This window comes from Denticeps clupeoides, chromosome 1 (assembly GCF_900700375.1).
Source record: "Denticeps clupeoides chromosome 1, fDenClu1.1, whole genome shotgun sequence".
Taxonomy (NCBI): Eukaryota; Metazoa; Chordata; class Actinopteri; order Clupeiformes; family Denticipitidae; genus Denticeps; species Denticeps clupeoides.
The window spans coordinates 22572906-22591632 of NC_041707.1; the positions used below are offsets into that span (position 1 = coordinate 22572906).

The 18727-nt window shown below is 41.5% G+C and overlaps 1 protein-coding gene across 4 annotated transcripts in view; it reads left to right on the forward strand.

Annotated features, from left to right (window-relative positions):
* Positions 1-18727, forward strand: part of svep1 (sushi, von Willebrand factor type A, EGF and pentraxin domain containing 1) — a 65732-nt gene that overhangs the window by 12447 nt on the left and 34558 nt on the right. For all 4 annotated transcript variants that reach the window (XM_028987964.1, XM_028987797.1, XM_028987883.1 and 1 more), the window contains exons 2-7: positions 1106-1361; positions 4086-4262; positions 13599-13757; positions 13871-14050; positions 15505-15684; positions 17119-17310. In XM_028987964.1, coding sequence (XP_028843797.1) covers positions 1106-1361; positions 4086-4262; positions 13599-13757; positions 13871-14050; positions 15505-15684; positions 17119-17310 — 1144 coding nt within the window. The remainder of the gene's footprint in view (positions 1-1105; positions 1362-4085; positions 4263-13598; positions 13758-13870; positions 14051-15504; positions 15685-17118; positions 17311-18727) is intronic.

An 18727-nucleotide genomic window follows, 5' to 3' on the forward strand; every position in this document is an offset into this window, starting at 1 on the left:
CATCCTCATTTTTTACTCAGTCTTTGTTGCACTTTTTGATGTTGGCTGCGCTTGTAATTGAGCTGACATGTTTGTACTATTTCCTTCACCTCTCCCCCTGATGTCATTTGACCTTTTTCTGCATCCTTTTCTTAGTCCGTGTCACCTTGCAGCTGCTGTTTAATGTTAAAGAAACTCTTGTGCCAGATGCATCTGCTCCTGTAAATGGTGCTTGGTTCAAATAAAGACGTTTCTCCTCTCCTTCCTTTTATGGTGTGCTGTAATTATACAGGATGCACTGTAAAGTTCAGTTAAGTACAGCTTTGGGATGGGAGCTTGTTTTCCGAAGCACAGGCTTGTCTGCGTATGTGAGGGTTATGTTCGGCATCTCCCTGTGGTTTGATGCTGGCAGCTGCTTCCTTCATACAGTGCTCTGCTTTCGCGGTAGCTTGTTAACTTTTAGGGAGTATTATATAGAGGTGTGAGCCTTCACTGTTCTCGTGATTTGATTACAGTTATCAATGCCTCGATTATCGATGCATCATGATGCATACCATAATTTTTTATTTCACATAATGTTTTCAAATACAAGAGTTAAGGTCTGGTTCACCCATGTGGACGGTTTAGTTCTTTAAAAAAAAAACTGTGGGGCTCAATGCAAAAAATAAACGTCTAACTCCCGGTTAGACGATAATGTGATATTGTAGACCCATGGACACTCAGAGACTGTTAAGATCATTTGTTCCTCCATTATTGTCATGCCGGGGTCATGGAGCAAGGTGAACAAGTGATTTACTATATGGCCATATTTCAGCAGACGCTTTATACCACCAGTGTATAACTGGAGTCACAGAACAATTTTTGCTTCATGTGTGTATTTCGAAGGGGCAAAATGAACTCTAGCCCGCTTCAAATACGTCCACAAATTTCTACGTTGACTGTGGTGTCCGCTGAGTAGCGCGCTGAGTAGCGCGCTGTGCAGCGTGAAACTCCTCCCCAGTCACTGTACTTAGATCAGGCAGCCAATGTCACTACCAGCACTACTATAACATAAAATGTTTGTAAAGAAGGTGGTTCGGCTGTACATTACATTGTAATAAAAAAAATATGTTTGTTCCTGTCGCAGCAAATCTTGCAGAACTCCAATCGCAATGCAACAAAGGTCATCTTCCTCATCACGGATGGCTACTCGAATGGCGGGGACCCTCGACCAGTGGCAGCGTCTCTGCGGATGGATGGCGTGGAGATCTTTACTCTGGGCATCTGGCAAGGGAATATTCGGGAGCTCCACGACATGGCCTCTCTTCCTAAAGACCAGCACTGCTACTTTGTCCACAACTTTGCTGAGTTTGAGGCCCTTGCCCGCCGTGCACTTCATGAAGGTAGGGGATTCTAATTAATTGAATTTTGCAAAAAGAACACGGTCATTTACAACACATTTTTCTGCATCTTAGATTGTCTTAATATAGGAGACTAATCCTATAATATACACACACCAATCAGCCACAACAGTGTGACATTTTTTGAGCACATACCACAGATGCCCCACTGGATTGAGAGTTGGAGAACAATTTCAACACCCTCATCATCGTCAAACCATTTTTGTGCCATTTTTGGCAGTGTTTCAGGCTGCAATATCATGTTGAAAGAAGGCACTGTCTGCAGGGAATTCTGTAGCCGTTAATGTCTTAGCCGAAATGTATTGGTGCGTGGTACAGTTCTAAGTAACGTGAACTCAACTCAAGGTTTCCCAGAAGAACATTGCATCCTGGTGCCATGTCTTCCCCACTGTAGGCACTTTAGATGGAGAACACCCCAACAAGTGTGCAGCTTTGCACAACCTACACATAGCAAACCTTCAGAATCAGAATCATGTTTAATTTATTATGTTTATTATGTTAACTCAATCACAAATAGTTTTTTGGACAATATACTCATTATAAAAAAGACATACAGGCCAAAGGTTTGGACACACCTTCTCATTCAATGTGCAAACAATAATATGCAAGTGTGAATGTATGAGATTGGACCAAATAGTGTGAATATGGAACAGGATGTAATATGTGAGATGAGAACAAGTGCAGCATATCTGGTGTTATTGTTTAGCTGTTAAAGAAGGTGATGAAAGCGAAGAAACTGTTCCTTTGTTGGCTTGTTTTAGTCTGTAGACTTATATCGCCTGCCAGAGGAGAAGAATTCAAAAAGACCGTGTCTCGGGTGTAAAGGATGTGAGTTGGTCTTTCCTGACCTTTTTCTGGATCTCATCAGCATCTTGAATTGGTCCAATGACTGAGGTGTCACCTGCAGAATTGAACAGTTGCAGAATTTAAACGTTTGGTGCAGTAATATAAAAGGAGAAGAGCTGTGGGGAGAAGATGCAGAGCTCCAGCACAGACTGTCTGTAAATCAGATCTGAAGTGCATTACCTCTGTGCCTCAATGAGCTACTTTAAAACAACTGTAAAATTATACAAGAGCTGACATTTTCAAGTAACACTTATACAGATTAGTTAACCTGTTGAGCCCTGGTCCCTTATTTTGAATGGACATACTCAAAATTTAACTCTGCAACGGCATGGTCTATTAATATAGCTTTTTTTTGTATTCTAAATCATAACACTCCTGAAATTTCTCCAAAGAGTTGGAATCAGCATATATGTCAACTTGGTCAGAGAAAATAAAGATGGAACACTGAAGAAAATGAAAAGGAAAAAAGGTGCATTTTCACAGTGATTTAGCCATCTAAGAGAGGCTGTAGAAGAAATATTCCTCATGTAACCTGTAGTACTAAACCCTAATAATAAGCCTGCATCAAACGAATTGCTGCAATAGAGGACAGGGAGCATTATTAATTTCTAACCGGTCCATTTGGGCACGTTGGTGAATTTTTGGACAAAATTGGTAACATTTGAGATTTCTCGGTAACCAAGCTATAATTTTGTTTTTACTTTCTTGTGACTGGTAAGTTCCTGCAATTCCATTCCTACTAATTACGGCTAAATATGTAAAAATATGTAAATTGTGTACATATGAGTATATGATTTCCATTCAAAATAACAGCATGCAAAATAATTGGCTGAACAAGAACAATATTTATTGATTAGAAATTGAAAAATGAAAAATATAACTGTTGTAGGAAAAACTATATACAATTCCAACAGTGAGGAACCGTGGCACCTGATACTTTCTCCGGTGTATGGCTGTTTTCACCCTATGGATGCAGAACTATTGTCTGCCTCAACTTCTTCTGCACACAGGAGATGCTTTTCATCAAATGAGGATTCAAAAGGACAAACTGCTGTCCTTCACCAGAATATCCAGCACCTACTCAGTCATAAAAACCCGATCATCATTTGGTCTTCTTTCAATATGCGATATGTATAAACTGGTACATGTTTATGGGTGTTAAAATTGTACGCAATGGGCCTTCTTTTTGAAATGGTAAAAAATCAACCCTTTCTGTGTTGCCTGTCTACACTGGATCAGAAAGGAATGCATCACTGAAAATTTATCCACACTCTATGGAAATCCCTTCAGATCTAAACAGCCCTTGGTCTGAGGCCACTATCACTTTTGTGGCCTTAAGCTATTACCTCATTAGTTCGCAAGCTTTCAGAGACAACCACAAGGATTACCCCAAGGGATAGAGCTTGACTCAGCACTTTTAATGCTTTATGTAAACTCCCCACCCATTGAATACAAAATTACCCGAAAAGCTGTTAAGGATCGAGGCCGAGAATAAATCAATCATCTCTCTCAGACGGTGCGGGGAGACAGTCTGGCTGGGAGCTCACGTTGTTGCACAGAGCAATATCAGTCTAGCCTTATGTCTCTCTGCAATAGCCCTGTTCCAAGTCATCTCAGATGCTCCCAGCCCTTACACCCAGGCAATGTGTGAAAGTAACTGCATTCCAACCATGCAACACAGTATCAAGGGGGAAACAAAAATGTTTAAAGCCATTGCACTGTCCCCTTCTGCCTTGTGCCAGCCTCCTAACTCGAGATTTTGTGTTATGGGTTGTTTGAGGATCGAGCATGTTTCTGATGTAATTCAATGATTGTCCAGGCGTCAAATGTACAGTAATGTTAATTTCAATTTTTTCTCAGACTTGCCAACAGGTGGATACATCCAGGAGGACTTATCACGATGCTCGTCACTGTGTGATGCTGGGCATGATTGCTGTGACCTGATGGCAAGCTGTAAGTGTGGGACCCACACCGGCCAATATGACTGTGTCTGTGAGAAGGGGCATTATGGAAAAGGTCTGCAACATGAGTGCACAGGTAAGGGGTAATGTGCCGCTGGACCACATGACTGCAGTGAACCCTTATAGGTCCCAGAGCTTTTACAATGTAAATTTACAGTAGTATAAATGATTAAGCTGTATACTCATACTCAAGAAATTTGATTCAAAACCAAACACATTCTGGCTGTATCACTCCCCCGCAACATGTGGATGTCACCATCAACTGGACTTCCTGGACTTTCAGTATTGCTTTTGTTCTTGGTTGATTATCTACATTAAATACATTCTGACATTATCTACATTCAGCTCACTTGCATTGGTTTTGTGTTTCCAGTTCACTTTTATCAATTTATCAGAATCCTCATGCTTACAGTTGCATACAGTCTTATCTTCTGTCCTTTGAGGCTTCATCCCTTTTGTTTTCTTTTTTTTTCTTTATGCTAACAAATTTCCTGTTGGTGTGTACTTGTGTCCACGGTTGTGTAAAAGCATCTCCTGAGACCAAAAGCTTATCCTTCAGGATAAACTTGGCAAAACTTGGGAAAAACAAATTGAGGCCACTTCCTTGAGGTGTTTGTGTAGAGCTTTAGTGATATAGACGTGCTTGTGTGCATGAAGCCCTTCACAAACCAAAAAAAAAACCCAACAGTCTGCACAAGCATTAATTCCAGGAATGTCCGGGCTCATTTCACTTCAAGCCCTCTGCCAGAGTCTGCCGAGACGTCAATACAAGTGAAAAGTACTCCTGTACTTTCTCACCACTGGGGTTTTTATTACAACAATTTAACTGAAATAAGTACTTAGGTAAGTGGGGTTTTTGGCTTGGAGAAAACATACATGGACAGTCTAGCCTTCCAGGCCTGGAATGGGTCGATTCTTTCCTCTGGTAACTTGCAGCCCTTGTAACGATGCAGCCCTTGAAAAAGCAGCAAGGAACACGAAAACAACCCTGGTGCAAGGGAGCCCGTAAGGCTTTGGATGCCATTGCGGCTGCCAAATATCTAATCGTCTTGGTTGATGGAGAGGACTGCGGTCTTTGTGGTTGCTGGAGAGCTCAGATGGGGAGAAAGAGAAACAGATAAACAGAGAGCATCTCTGTGGCAACCACAACAAGTAGTAATGATGGACAGCTGAACTAACAATTGGAAAACAGTGTCCGTGATGGGAGTAACAAATAACCGATGTCTCTGTGAGTGAAGAGTGTGAGACTGTGGCAAAGATGCAGATTCATTCAATTATTGCCAGATGTTTCAGACTTTTTTTTAATATATTTATGTGCAATTTTTTTTGTCCCAAGAATAGTAACCTCATGCAGTCTTCCTTTGTCTCTACTCTTTGTTCTCTCTGTTTAGGAGGTGTAGGATAGGTGTTGAACAATTAAAGGATTAATATATTGTGCTGTGGGTGATATGTCTGGGAAACTTAGCTATCTAGAATCGCATTTACCAATCCCATGTCTGGAGGATTTGAAATAAGTTTTTTTATGGCCTAATAATTAGAGCAATAGATGGCACTTTCTGACAGGTGGGACTTTAAGAGCAGGATTAAGAAACACTGTTCTAATGTGTTCTGTTTTTTAGACAGGCTAGAGTTAATCCTTTGTTGACTAAAGCCCATTATACCATGTAGGATTGTAGACTGACCCACACAAGAGATGACTACTTTAAAATGGTTGTAGGTTCAAAATTGTGGTCCTATGTCATATTATGAAAGCGGGTCAAGGACAGCTATTGTCATTGTATTGTCATTTATTTAGGTGGACCTTCTAACAAATTGGGTGCTGTCTAGACAATAAAATGCAAATAGCATGGAAATGTGACAAGCTTGCGAAGTTCACGTTCTCCCCCTTCTTTGAAATGTTCACTATGCACATGAAAGTAAGGGTTGCCAGAGCTCAGTTCATCTTGTGCTCAGCAATGTTTACGTCTAGCATGTGCTGATGACATTTTGTTCCTCAATACACACTTGTGTCATAGACTGTAATTCGATAGGTGTTGTCATTGTAGTGTACATACCTTTGTACATATCATTGTACATTTTGTAAAAACGTTTTATCCCGGTTTATTAGATCAATGTCAAATTGCTCTGTCTGTACAAGGCTTAAGAGATAAAGTCGCATCATTAAAATAATTTTACGGTTGTAGTTTTCTTGGACAGTGACAGTAAATTTTTCATATTTTTGAGGCTCTCAAAGTATAACACTGTTTTTCCTGGGCTCCAGTGACTGCTCAATTGAATGCATTTCTTTCTGTTGTCTAAGATGACTGAAAGCAGGACAGCAAGGCCTGAGACCTTTGGTACATCACAACAACCTTCTACCTCCATTTATCAGACAGACAGCAAAGGACACAGGGGTCTGAGAGAGGATTTTCTCTCTCTTTTTTTATCACCAGGAAATGAGGGGTAGAGCAGGACTCCTAGCCTGTGTCAGCTCTGGGTTATGTTTATTTACTTATCAAGTTAATTGTGGCATTGCGCTTTTGCACAGTAGTGCAAGTGTTACTGAATGAGGGTTCGCTGGCCTGCTGTCACAAATCATTGTGGATGTCCATTTTATTAAAGGCCCATACTGCATTCATGCTTGGGTCACTGACACCCCTGATAACCACACTTAAAACCAGCTGGGGTCAATTTATTTCCCCCAAGAGCTCCTTGTAAATATTTACTTTCTCCTGGAAGACCCAAGGAAAGCTTGAGCTGGCCATAAATCCATGGGATGAATAAAAACGTCAGCGCGTGAGGAATTTGAGACATGTTGGTGGAGGGCAAATTTGTTGCAAGTGTATGTTTGTGTGTTCTACACTGGAGTTTTGAATTCAATGCATATGTGTATGTATTCACATGTTTAAGGGGGCTGCATGGTTGGAGTGATGGTAAGCGCTGTAGCCTCACACCTTAGAGTTTGGGCTTGGCTCAGACCTTGTGGAGTTTGCATGCTTTCGCCTTGTTGGTGTGGTAGTAGGACTGAGTGTGAGTTTGAGAGGATAAAGTATTCAGTCTTCATGGCCACATAATCTTTGGGGCAGTCGTATACCGGTTAAGGAAGCATGAACAGGTTTGAATGCTCCAACCACCAAGTTGCAACTGAGGTAACCTTGAGCAAGGTACCATGCCTAGACACCACCCATTGTGTACAGACCCCTGTAGCGTTCGGGCACAAAGCATGTTGAGTATTCTTAGAGGTTGTTTCTGATATCCATATGAATGTATTTCTGGTCAAATTGACTCTTTAAGTGACTCATTCTGTGAACCCTTACTGTCACCTCTTATAGTCCATCCTTTTCCATCTACTGATGTTGATGATTCTGCATTCAGATCCAAACCCATTTCCTCTTGGGCTTTGATCTTTGGTTATCTATAGTGCTCTATTCCCGTAGCCCAGGTCCAAAAAAATGAAGTCATGGAGAATCCAATAAAGTATATAGATCAGACCTGCTGAGATTTTATGTCCTGGCTGAGAGCTCCATTGGCCTGAGAACAATTCTATTGCTAGGAAAATTTTATATCATCCAAAGAGAGTCTATAAGACATTTTTTTCCACATGCTTTTGTCATTGACTATTTACTGTACTTGGATAAAATGTTGTTGCATCAGTGACATGCTTATCTTTTCAAACTGAATTTAGAATTCAGAGCACAAGCTTGGAAAGTTTGGTGTAGTTTAACTTTGTCTGGTAAAGGTGTTTGTATGGCCAGTGTTGCTAAGCACCATGAGGTTCTCAAATACTTTTCTAATACTGTCTAATTCACACTACCAGTCAAAGGTTTCTTTGAGAGAAGCGAGTGTGAAATTAAACCATCACAACAGAAGCACCCTGCCTTAGAGAGACTCCAATGTTCAGCTTTTTGCCTTTTTTACTATTTTTTTGTTCATTGGATAACCCCGCATGCATTATTACATAGTCCTTTGTCTTCAGTTTTGTAGTATAATGTTTTTTTTACATCTAATCACCAAGCAGCTGCAATGCTTCGCATGTTTTCAGGCCATGCCGGTGGGTGGAGATAATGTTTTAGGGGAGGGGTGGGAAATTCTCTAGGGTGGAAACAGCATGAGAAAGGGGAGGTAACCTTATGACAACATAAGGGGAGAAATCTCAGATCCGACCATCTGAGCCACCGCTCAGCAGCACTCTTTAGACCTATCACCATTTCTAGCCATGCAGGACCAAAGACAGGCTAGGGGAACTCATATTCATTTTAAATAATCTCACAAAGTGAATATTTCATGATAGGGGACCTTTAAGAGTAGAATTGGTGGGTTCTAATATTAAATAATTCTATGTTTATGGCTGATGCTGTAGTGGGCTTTTTTCACTGAAAGAATTTTGACACACAGCAAGAAAGACCCTTTGATGACTGTAAGGCCCAGAATTCCACATGACACGGTGCAAAGAGAATTCCAGAGCCTAATAAAATGTCTTAATTAATAGCTTTAAAACCAGGAGCAGCATCGGTACTTGGGAAAGCAGTACTCTCGTGTAAAAACGAATGTTGCTTTTTGTCATAAATAGAACCGTTTCTTGCACGAGGAGTGTGCCTGTGCCGCCATAAACTGCACATAATTAGGGCTCCCCAGCAGGTGGGTGTGACAGAACGAGAGCTTGTGAAACAGGCGGCAGTGTAAAGCTGAAGTTCACAGGGCCATTAACACCCTCCGTCTCTTCCACTTTCTTCCTCCCTCCCTCCTTCTTTTCCCTCCTTCCCCTGCCATTTATCAGCCTCACTGCAGTGCCTGATGTCAGCTTGTCCCAACCGTAAAAAGAGGATTTGCTTTATAGGTCGATATAAAGTGGCCAATACTCCCGCAAGAAACACCCCTTGTTAAATCTGCCCTGATTTTCCTTCCTGGGCCTGGACCCACAGGTCGGCTCCCAAACCGTGTCACCATTGTGAAATTCGCCCTTTCTCACGCTCTCATTCACTCCTTTAGTACCGTTTTCTGTTCTGAGTTTTATACAACCTCTGATCTACAGTCTTCATAGCAAACCTCAACATCTGCATGAAACATTGGACATTTGACACTTTGATTTCCTTTCTGGTCTATCTATAGATGGTCATCTGCTCTTTCTTCTGTATTTGTGACCTCTTCTCTAACTCACTTTTGATTCCCTTTGCCATATGTTTGTTCTGCTGTTTGGATTGCTCTCTATGATTGCTGCTGGCTTTCCCAGCTTGTGTTAATCCCAGAAAGCTTCTTCAAAGTGAGGTGAGATGCTGTTTATGAGGAGTTACTAGTAGGGATAGGGGTCACATGTGCGGATGGTTATGCTGTAGAGGGCCCTTGATTTTGACAGCTGCTCAGTTGAAGAGTGTTGGTGGCTGAATTGAGAGAGAATAGAGGGATCCTCAAGCCTAGCCCCTCACTTCCTCATGTCCACAACTACGTTTTCGTCTACTTCTAACCCACTCACGGATTCCACCCCTAAATCCAGATACAGGGAGGAGATCTCAAGAACAGGAGGATATATTTTTTTTGGATTCACAGAGACATGTTATATTTGTCACATAGAAATAGCTTCACCATTGACACTTACATTTACAGCATTTATCAGACGCCCTTATCCAGAGCAACTTACAATCGGTAGTTACAGGGACAGTCCCTCTGGAGCAACTTAGGGTTAAGTGTCTTGCACAGGGACACAAGGGTAGTAGGTGGGATTTGAACCTGGGTCTTCTGGTTCATAGGTGAGTGTGTTACCCACTACGCTACTACGACCCCCCATTTTTTATTCTTTTCCTTGTTCACATATAAACACTATCCTTAACCATTTAGTGTTTCTCACAGTCACGGCTGCTGGAGTTCATCCCAGGACTGTGCAGGTGGGTACTCAGCCAGGGCGGTGGGGTGCCAGCCCATCACTAGGCACACTTAGTAGTGCACCAATCCACCTAGTGTGCATGCTTTTAGATGGCAGGAGGAAAACCCGGGCCAACACAAAGAGATCAAATCTCTCATATTTACAACCTTGGAGGTATGAGATCACTAACGACTGGACCATTGTGTGGCCCTTTACTTATCCTGTGAACTCCCGTGAATGCCGTTGCATTCACCAAATTATCTTTTGCTCACACATGGGCAGTGGTGGCTGCTGGTTCGAATTCTGAATTGATTACCCTTCACACAACTTTTACCACTTGCATTCATGTAGTTGTGTACTGTTGCAAGTATTAGGGTAAATGCAACAATATTTTGACAAATGTGACCTGTAAATTGTTGAATGTAAGGGCTTCGTCTGTGTGTGCGTCCCCTACGGGGACTGTTTATGGAAATGATAATGTCAACAAACCTTCAGGATATCTCTCACTAAAAGATCTGAAGTTGGGATGTCCGCCTGTGCCTGGATTGTTTGGAAGGTGAAGGATGAGTGCATTGACCCAGAAAAGAAGAATGTGGATGGCTTTCCGTAAAAAGCTCAGTGGGTCCATGGACGTGATTTACAGTCATTGCAGCATAGCAAATCTTTTCTGGATGTGAATGGGCTGTTTTTTATTGGATAGCTGCAGCAGGCCAGGTCAAAGGAATCATTTTTCATGAACACTCTTGCCTTTAATTGGAAATGCAATAGGAAGTGTTGACACTGTCAGTATGCTTTTCGTACAGTCAATTTTGTAAATAGCGAAACAGAAATATCCATGGCCTGTAATGGGACAACAAAGACCATGTTTTTGTTTGGTGTCCCCTCTATTTTTCTTTGTCTTGAGCCAGTTTCAGCTGACATGAACCATTTAAAAAATTGTTCTGCTGTGATAGTGCTTGTTTCAAGACTGAAATGCATGCACTGAGATTAGGAGGAAGCAAGATTCATAAATTGGTTCATCAGTGTATTCTGTAAATAAAAAGTCATATTCAGAATACTTTTCCAATACACATCAAATGTGTTTTTGAAATGCATGTCTAAAACAGTTTGATAAATTCTCCACCTACAAATACTTGTGGAACTGTCAATCACATTCTGTACATCAGCATCAATATGAATAAAAAAATATTGTTTGTTGGTGACTGTAATGCACATCTACAATTGGGTGTGGAAAGGTGCTTGTGAGCAGTCTCATCTTCACACATTTTATGACTGTAGAGTGATTGTAGAGTCACAGTTAAAACACGTGACATGTCTCTGACAAAGCACTGATTTGGCCTAAAATACAGAATGCCACGCCCAATACACAACAGAAAGCCAGTGAGATTTCAACATATTACAACAGACGTGTATATTACACACGCCCATTCTGCCTTTAAGCATTTGTTCACGGTTGGAGCTGATATATTCTGAAAGATGTATTTGTGCAGTAGAGTTAAGGTAAGTAGCTGTATTCTAAAGAGTGTTAAACTGTGTTGATGTAATTGAAAAGCAGACCTGTTTAATCGGTTTTCGGCATGTGAAAAGAGGGTCCCATTTTGGAAATAATTGTGCTGTTCTTACCAGCACGGCTGAACAGATTCTTGTGATTAGCGGCTGTTGGCATGAACCGAGATGGACAGGGTATTTTTTTGAGGAGCTCATTTCGCACACAAGGCTTTTGTTCATGGTCTGTGGAAAGTAATTTTTAAAAAACCACTTTGACATATTAGACCTGGAGAAAGTTTACAACATCATACAGGGGAAAATGTGAACATTGCATTCTCTCTGAAATGTAAACCCACAACAAGTCAAGCGCCACTGCTCGTTGGCTGCAGAATATTTTTAGCACAGCAAAGCTCCATGTGTTTCAGTGACTAAACCAGTTTTCCAAGCCGTTTTTCACCTGCAAATTCCATCAACATTGGTTAATGCTAACAGCTAGTTTCCATTCTGCTTGTATTGGCATTTTTTGTTATCCACTAGAATGTGTGCATCATTTTTATGGAATGGAAGGTGAATTGACTGCAATGTGTTTTTCTCTTCCACAGCAACTGGTTCACATTCCAGTCGGAATAGCTTACTGTTCTGTACATTTGAAAAGAACCTGAATTTAGTTCATTTTGCTCATGTTTTGATGGTATGAAGCTCATTGCTCTAAAGTTACTTGACACATAGCTACACCCGTTACTGTTGCTGTTCCCTTGAGCCTTTTTTTCCTGATGATGGACTGTACAAACGTTCTTGGCGTTTTAAAGACTGTTTTATAGAAACTTGAGATACATCCAATCATACACACACACACACACACACAAGTCTGCCATCAAAACTTTTAGGTATTTGTTTAGAGGAGGATCCCAAGATTCCTTGATACTTTTATTGGCTGGGATATTTGAGATGATCCTCCAAGCCTTTTCGGTTCAGTCTCTCTCCAGTAGTCTGTCTCTTTCTCTCTTTTTGCAGATAGGTGACAAATGAAATGAAAGTAATAAATGAGTTGCTTCTGACAAGATGTCAAAGACCTTTTTTGAAACCTTGTAGGCCTATTTCACAGTAAGTGAATACTAAATGCCTGAGTGATCACCATCTTCCAGGGTGAAGTGCCACAAGGATTGTCTGCCTGTCTACATAACTTTTCCACTACCATCATCTAAACAAAGCACTGTGAAATGATCTTTTTGAAGTAAGATAACAGATGAGAGCTGGGCTGAGCTCCCAGATCTCAAGGGGCTCTGGATATGTCACCTGGCCCATGTGTTGCATTTAAAAAGAAAACAGAGAGAAGAAAGTTTCCACTGATGCAAATTCAGTTTAATACACTTTCCCCACTGTTTTGCCACTTCATTAATAATATTCAAATAAAAGAAAAAATCTGTTAAAATATCTGACTTCCTGTAAATTTTAAAATGAACCTGTAAAAAATAAAGTAAACCTTTCACTCCTGGGGCCTTGGAAGTGGAGTTTAAGAGATGAAGACGCATTTGACTCAGAGTTTTCTTGTTATGTAACTGTCTGTCTGACCAGTCAGTGTTATCAGCTTCACCATCAGAGCTAATACCAGCCTTGTCTGTCAACACTACGGTGTGGCAGAGGCACGGCTTTATGTGGGAAACACGGGTTATTTGATGCCAGGCAGCTTGGCAGGTGGCTAAAGGTGCTTGGCTGACCCTAGTGTGTATTAGGTGGCAAATGAGTATGTCTTGGCACGAAGGGCCTGTTTCCCCCAACGACAGACTGCCGCCATAAAAGGAGTAAGGGGAAAAGGAGGGAGTGATTGGCCAGGAGGCCATGCCAAACTTTCCCACCTCAAAGCTGAAGGACTAAACTTTGCAATTGCAACATGAATCCCCTATTAAAATCCAGTCTTTCTTTGAGGCCTGTCATTTACTTTCTCTAAGGTGTTTTAAATAAAATTCTTCTACGGAGGCAAGTACACTTCCTCTTGCCATTCATATAGAATAGTTCATAGAGTCGAAATCAGTGGAAAAGCACAAAAAGAAAGTCTCAATTTTTTCATCTTCTTTTTTTTTTCACCAGCATGTCCATCTGGAACATACAAGCCTGAAGCAACCCCTGGAGGTCTAGGCACCTGCATCCCCTGCCCAGACAACCACCACACCTCTCAGCCAGGCAGCACTGCCCTCAGTGACTGTGTGTGCCAGGAAGGGTATATGTCTGTGGAAAAGACCTGCCATGGTACATTCATCCACTGCCATTTATCTTCATCCAGGATAATGCTACGATCCATTATTTCACTGGTGTTTCAGCTAAAAAGACCTTTTGAGTGTATCTCTTTTCACACTCTCCAGTGGTCCACTGTCTTCAACTGGCTCCTCCAGAGAATGGCTTCTTCATCCAAGGTGTATGTAATCACCAATATAATGCAGCCTGCGGGGTCCGCTGCAGAGTGGGTTTTGACCTGCATGGTAGCAGCATCCGTCTCTGCCAGGCTGATGGTACATGGTCTGGTACTGAAGCAAGCTGCAGAGGTGAGTACAGGGCATGGAAATGCATGAGAATTCTCATAATGTTTTGTCAATGAAAAAACTGTTTGCTAATGGCCACTAAGAAGATGTATTTTCTAGTTCATCTCAAGGATCACTATATTAATGCTGGTGTGAATTAGTGAGATTGTGGAATTATCAACCAGCATTCATTTTTAATTATGAAAATCACCAGAAATCACCCCTAATCGAAAGGTTGCCTGGTCAATTCTCAACGTCCCCACACACTGCTCTCCGGGCACCTTTTATTATTACCCACTGCCCACCAAGAGCGATGGGTTACATGCAGAGACCACATTTCACTGGGTGCTGTGCTGTGGTGTGTCACATGTGACAACTAATCACTTTTACTTCACTTGAAAGTCACTCTGTATTAAAAGGTCACATAAATAAACGTAACTGTATTATACTGCATTTTCTCATATTGATTGAATTGAATAAAATTAGAGATATTTTTTACCTCGTCACATATCATAGACATGCATACATTCATCATTCTATCATTCTATGTGTAGCTCAAAGGTCTCAAAATGGCTGCTGTAGATTGACTTCATATGTCTTTATAGGACTAAATAATTACTGGGAGACTGAAGCCTTGCGCCATTTATGTGGAAAACACACATGCTCACATACACACACACACACACACACACACACACACACACATCAGGCACCTCTTGTACCAAGTGACTTAAGGTCTGGGGATTCTGTTCGTCCCAGGCGTTGAAAGCTGAGATGCTAAGCACTCTTTGAAAAGCCTCAGGATTAGCCAGCCAAGCCATGTTGGGTCAACACTATTCTGGGCCCTCTGTTTTGAAATAAATTACAGGTCCCAGAATTTCAGGCGCAGCCTTTTTTCCGCATCTCTGTTTCTTTCTGTAGCTGTTTTCCACTATGTGTTCCTTTTTCTTTTCAATTTCATCTGCTACACCCTATGGATGATTCTATATGTGGTCTTTTAGACAACCACCGTGTCTTTACATACACATAGGTTCATGGTTGTGTTAATTATTGCTTTGCACGTCTTGGTGTGTGAGTAATTTGTCGGGTTCTCCAAAATCTTTTATTTTCATTTTTCTTCCTGAAGATGCTTTACTTATAAAGATGATATATTTCTCATGGATTCTCCTTCATTTATCCATGGTATATTCACTTGGAAAGAAATATATATTAAAGTATGCTGGTTATCTAATACAGGTAGTTTTGTTTATCGTACCAGTGAAATGCTGGTTGGGTAATTATTTTACCAGATGCAGGTAACTAATAAACAGCTTTTTCATTTTGTTTAAATTTTTTTTTTTCAGAAGCTACACTTGGTGTGACATTAGTGCTGCGTCTCATTCACCGGCAGGAAAACATGCCACTATATGCTACTGTGCTTGAATAAGCAGCGTTTTTAACTGCATTTTAAACGCATGTGTGTTTGTTTTGTGCTGTAGTGCGTTCATGCCCCAAGCTTTCCCCACCGCCACACGGCCAGGTAAACTGCGCAGAGAGTGGGCCGCCCTATACAGGGGAGTGTGAAGTGCGCTGCGCTAAAGGCTACCAAGTGCTGGGCCACAGTCGACTCACCTGCCAGTCCAACTCTCAGTGGAGTGGGCCGCCACCTCGGTGTGTGGGTAAGACCGGAGGCCTCTCCCACACCTCTGTGTTTGTCCACGTGTTACCATCAAAGCAAATGCACACACACACACACACACACACACACACACACACGGTTGTGTTCAGTTACGCATATGGTCTGGATTTGTTTGAAGCCTCTCTACATCCCAGAGAGAGAATATATCTTCAGGCCTGACAAGACACACGTATACTCTAAAAAGCACACACTCACACTTACATGTGTACACACATGCACACACATCAACATGTCACAAATACAGACTTGCATACACACACTCTGCCACATCTTACTACGTCATTTTATGTGTCAACCAACAGGGCACACACACACACACACACACGCACACCTGTTGTGTTGCTTTCAACCCTATTTTATGCAAAACTCAACAGCCTGTGCTCAGAAATGTGTGTTGTGTGTCTCTGTGTATGCAAGTCTGTGTTCAGTCATGTGTATGTTATGGTGTGTGGACTCATGACCGCAAGCCTCTGGCCACCATGCTCTTTACCCTCTCGTGACACACCACTCCCTTTGTAAAAGCGGCCAGTGTCTCCTGCTGCTGCCAGAGGCCAGCTGCTCACTCTGTTTATCGCCCAGGCCTCCTTTGGGCTCTGGTTTGTTTGTGCGAGCGTCTGAATGCTGGCTGCACTGGGTGCACCCCCCTTCGTGGTTAATGCTCCATTTTTCATCCTTCCAAGTTCCAAACTCCCAGCAGTGAAAAGGTGGTTCTGTGTCCAGTTATAATCTCAGGAAGAAAATATTCTAATGAATGATTTTGAACTGAACTCCCTTTTGGGTCATTGCTCATACCTGGAAAATGGAAAGTGCATGAAATGTATGTATTTGAATATAGTATTAGTATAGTCTAGTATATAGTATAGTCTTTAATTCATTAACTTAATTCCATATGTTTCCAAATCTTTTGAAAATAAATGACTTTGTCCTTACACAGGTTACAGGTAGGTTATTCCCAGTGCCTTGCTCCTTATTGACCATTGATTAGGGTAACCATGTCAGTGAGGACACTTGGAACCAGAACAGGATTTGTAAGTTAACATTTACAGTAAAGCTCTTGCTTTGTGCTGTATGGTGAGTCTCTTCTAGTCCTGCACATGCCAATCCAGGAAACAAACCAGGCAAAGCACAAGAAGAACTTAACCATTTAGCCAAGCGGAATCTGCAGTAGCAGAGTGTCCTCTGTGGTTGCTCTTGATGTAATGTCCATTGTGAAAATAATAATAATACCTGATTGAAAGTCCTTATGGAAATGGCTGTTTTAAAAATGCCTTTTGCTGCAAAGTTGCTAGAAAGGACTATGATGTCAGCTCTTCATGTTGAGTGGTTATTGCATCAGACACATGAGGGTTGTGAGTTTGTAACTGCAGAGTTTATGAATTTTGAAAAAGCCATCGCCTCTCCTCTTGTCTTCTAGAGATTCGCTGTCAACCCGTCAGCGTAAAACATGTCCTGATGTCGCCCCCTGCCTGTGGGACCAGGGAAATGAGGAGTGGCGCTTCCTGCCAGCTTTCATGTCGCCAGGGTTACCAACTCCTTGGCAATGCAGTAGTGCGGTGCCTGCCATCTGGGGAATGGAGTGATAACCTACATAAAGCTACCTGTGCAGGTATCGCACTGCATCTATTGTGTGTCTGTGTGAGTGTATGCTCATGTGAGTCAATTTGCATACACTCCAACAACTTCAAGTGTGAAAGCGTTGGAACAACATAAATACATGTATTGTGTGTATGTGTAAGAAGAGTGTGCTGTGTGTCAATAATCCTATATCATTCTTACTGTTTAAAACCTACATAGAGTGTTTTATTACATAGAAGAAGGGTTCACACTCATTCCCAGTCTGGGTATAATAAAATGTCTAAAACAGGTGTTTTTTACAAGTCTGGCTCATGCTTAACAGAGAGAAGAACCAGTAAAACCATTTTCACCACCATAAAGCATACTAAAGCCCTGATTTAACAGATATATTTAGCCTTAATAGAGACGGACTGTTCCCCACTCAACTTCTCTGTTTTAATAATGATGTGTAAAATCGTAGAATGAACCTCAATAAAGTTCAGCATCTCATAGTTGTCTACTTTCCAGGTTACCCAGCATTTCATGTTGGTCCAGCAACGAAGATGTTCTTGCTTATTACACAATTACGCAATGCATTTGTTTTATTTTAAGACTTTGATCACTTCTGGCAGATGTATTAATACAATTAATGTATTTGCTGAGCACCCATGTTTCAGGATAACAGCTGAGGTGCTAGAACTGTAGGAAACTACTTCCACATGTTTTTACAAACATGTTATTTGTGGACTCTATAGCCTTTTCCATATCTGATATTTCCCATTTCTCTTCATATTATGATCCTTACCCATAACTGTGTTAATTGTATTCCAGGATGAACAACAACATATTGTAAAAGTATTGTAGGCACTACATTATTTCATCATTTCCCCTGTATTTTGACAATGGTAAGACATGATTTGTCCAAATCTCATCAAGATTTCCCTGAACATTCTCAGCATTGTTATAAATGAGTAAACCTTCTGTTGTTTATTCATTCAACTCTCAGAAGACTTGCATGATGGCATGATCTGACGGTAGCTATTTGCACCTTGTTAAAAGCAACAAAGCTCCTCCTTCCTTCCCAGGCTGCTCTTGTTAGGGGTCACCACAGTGGATCAGCCAGTCTGGCTGTCTTAACAACTGACTTGGTCAAAGTTCTACTCCGGATGCCCTTCCTCACACAACCCTCCTCATTCACCCGGGCTCGGAGCCGGCACCAGGAAATACAATGTCACATGCATCCCTAGTGGCTGATTTGTGAGGGTCCATAGCTACAATGCTGAATTTCGGGTTGGACTGGTCTTCATGTTTGCATACGCAATGGGTTGGAAACCCGTATTTGTTCTGAGGCAATGGATTTTGTCATTGACTCTGGAGAATGGTTTAATTGAGAACATCTGCATACCAAGTCTGACTCATTGTCAAGCCATGGTCAACTTGCATACATTTTTCTTCAGAGTTGGCCCCTC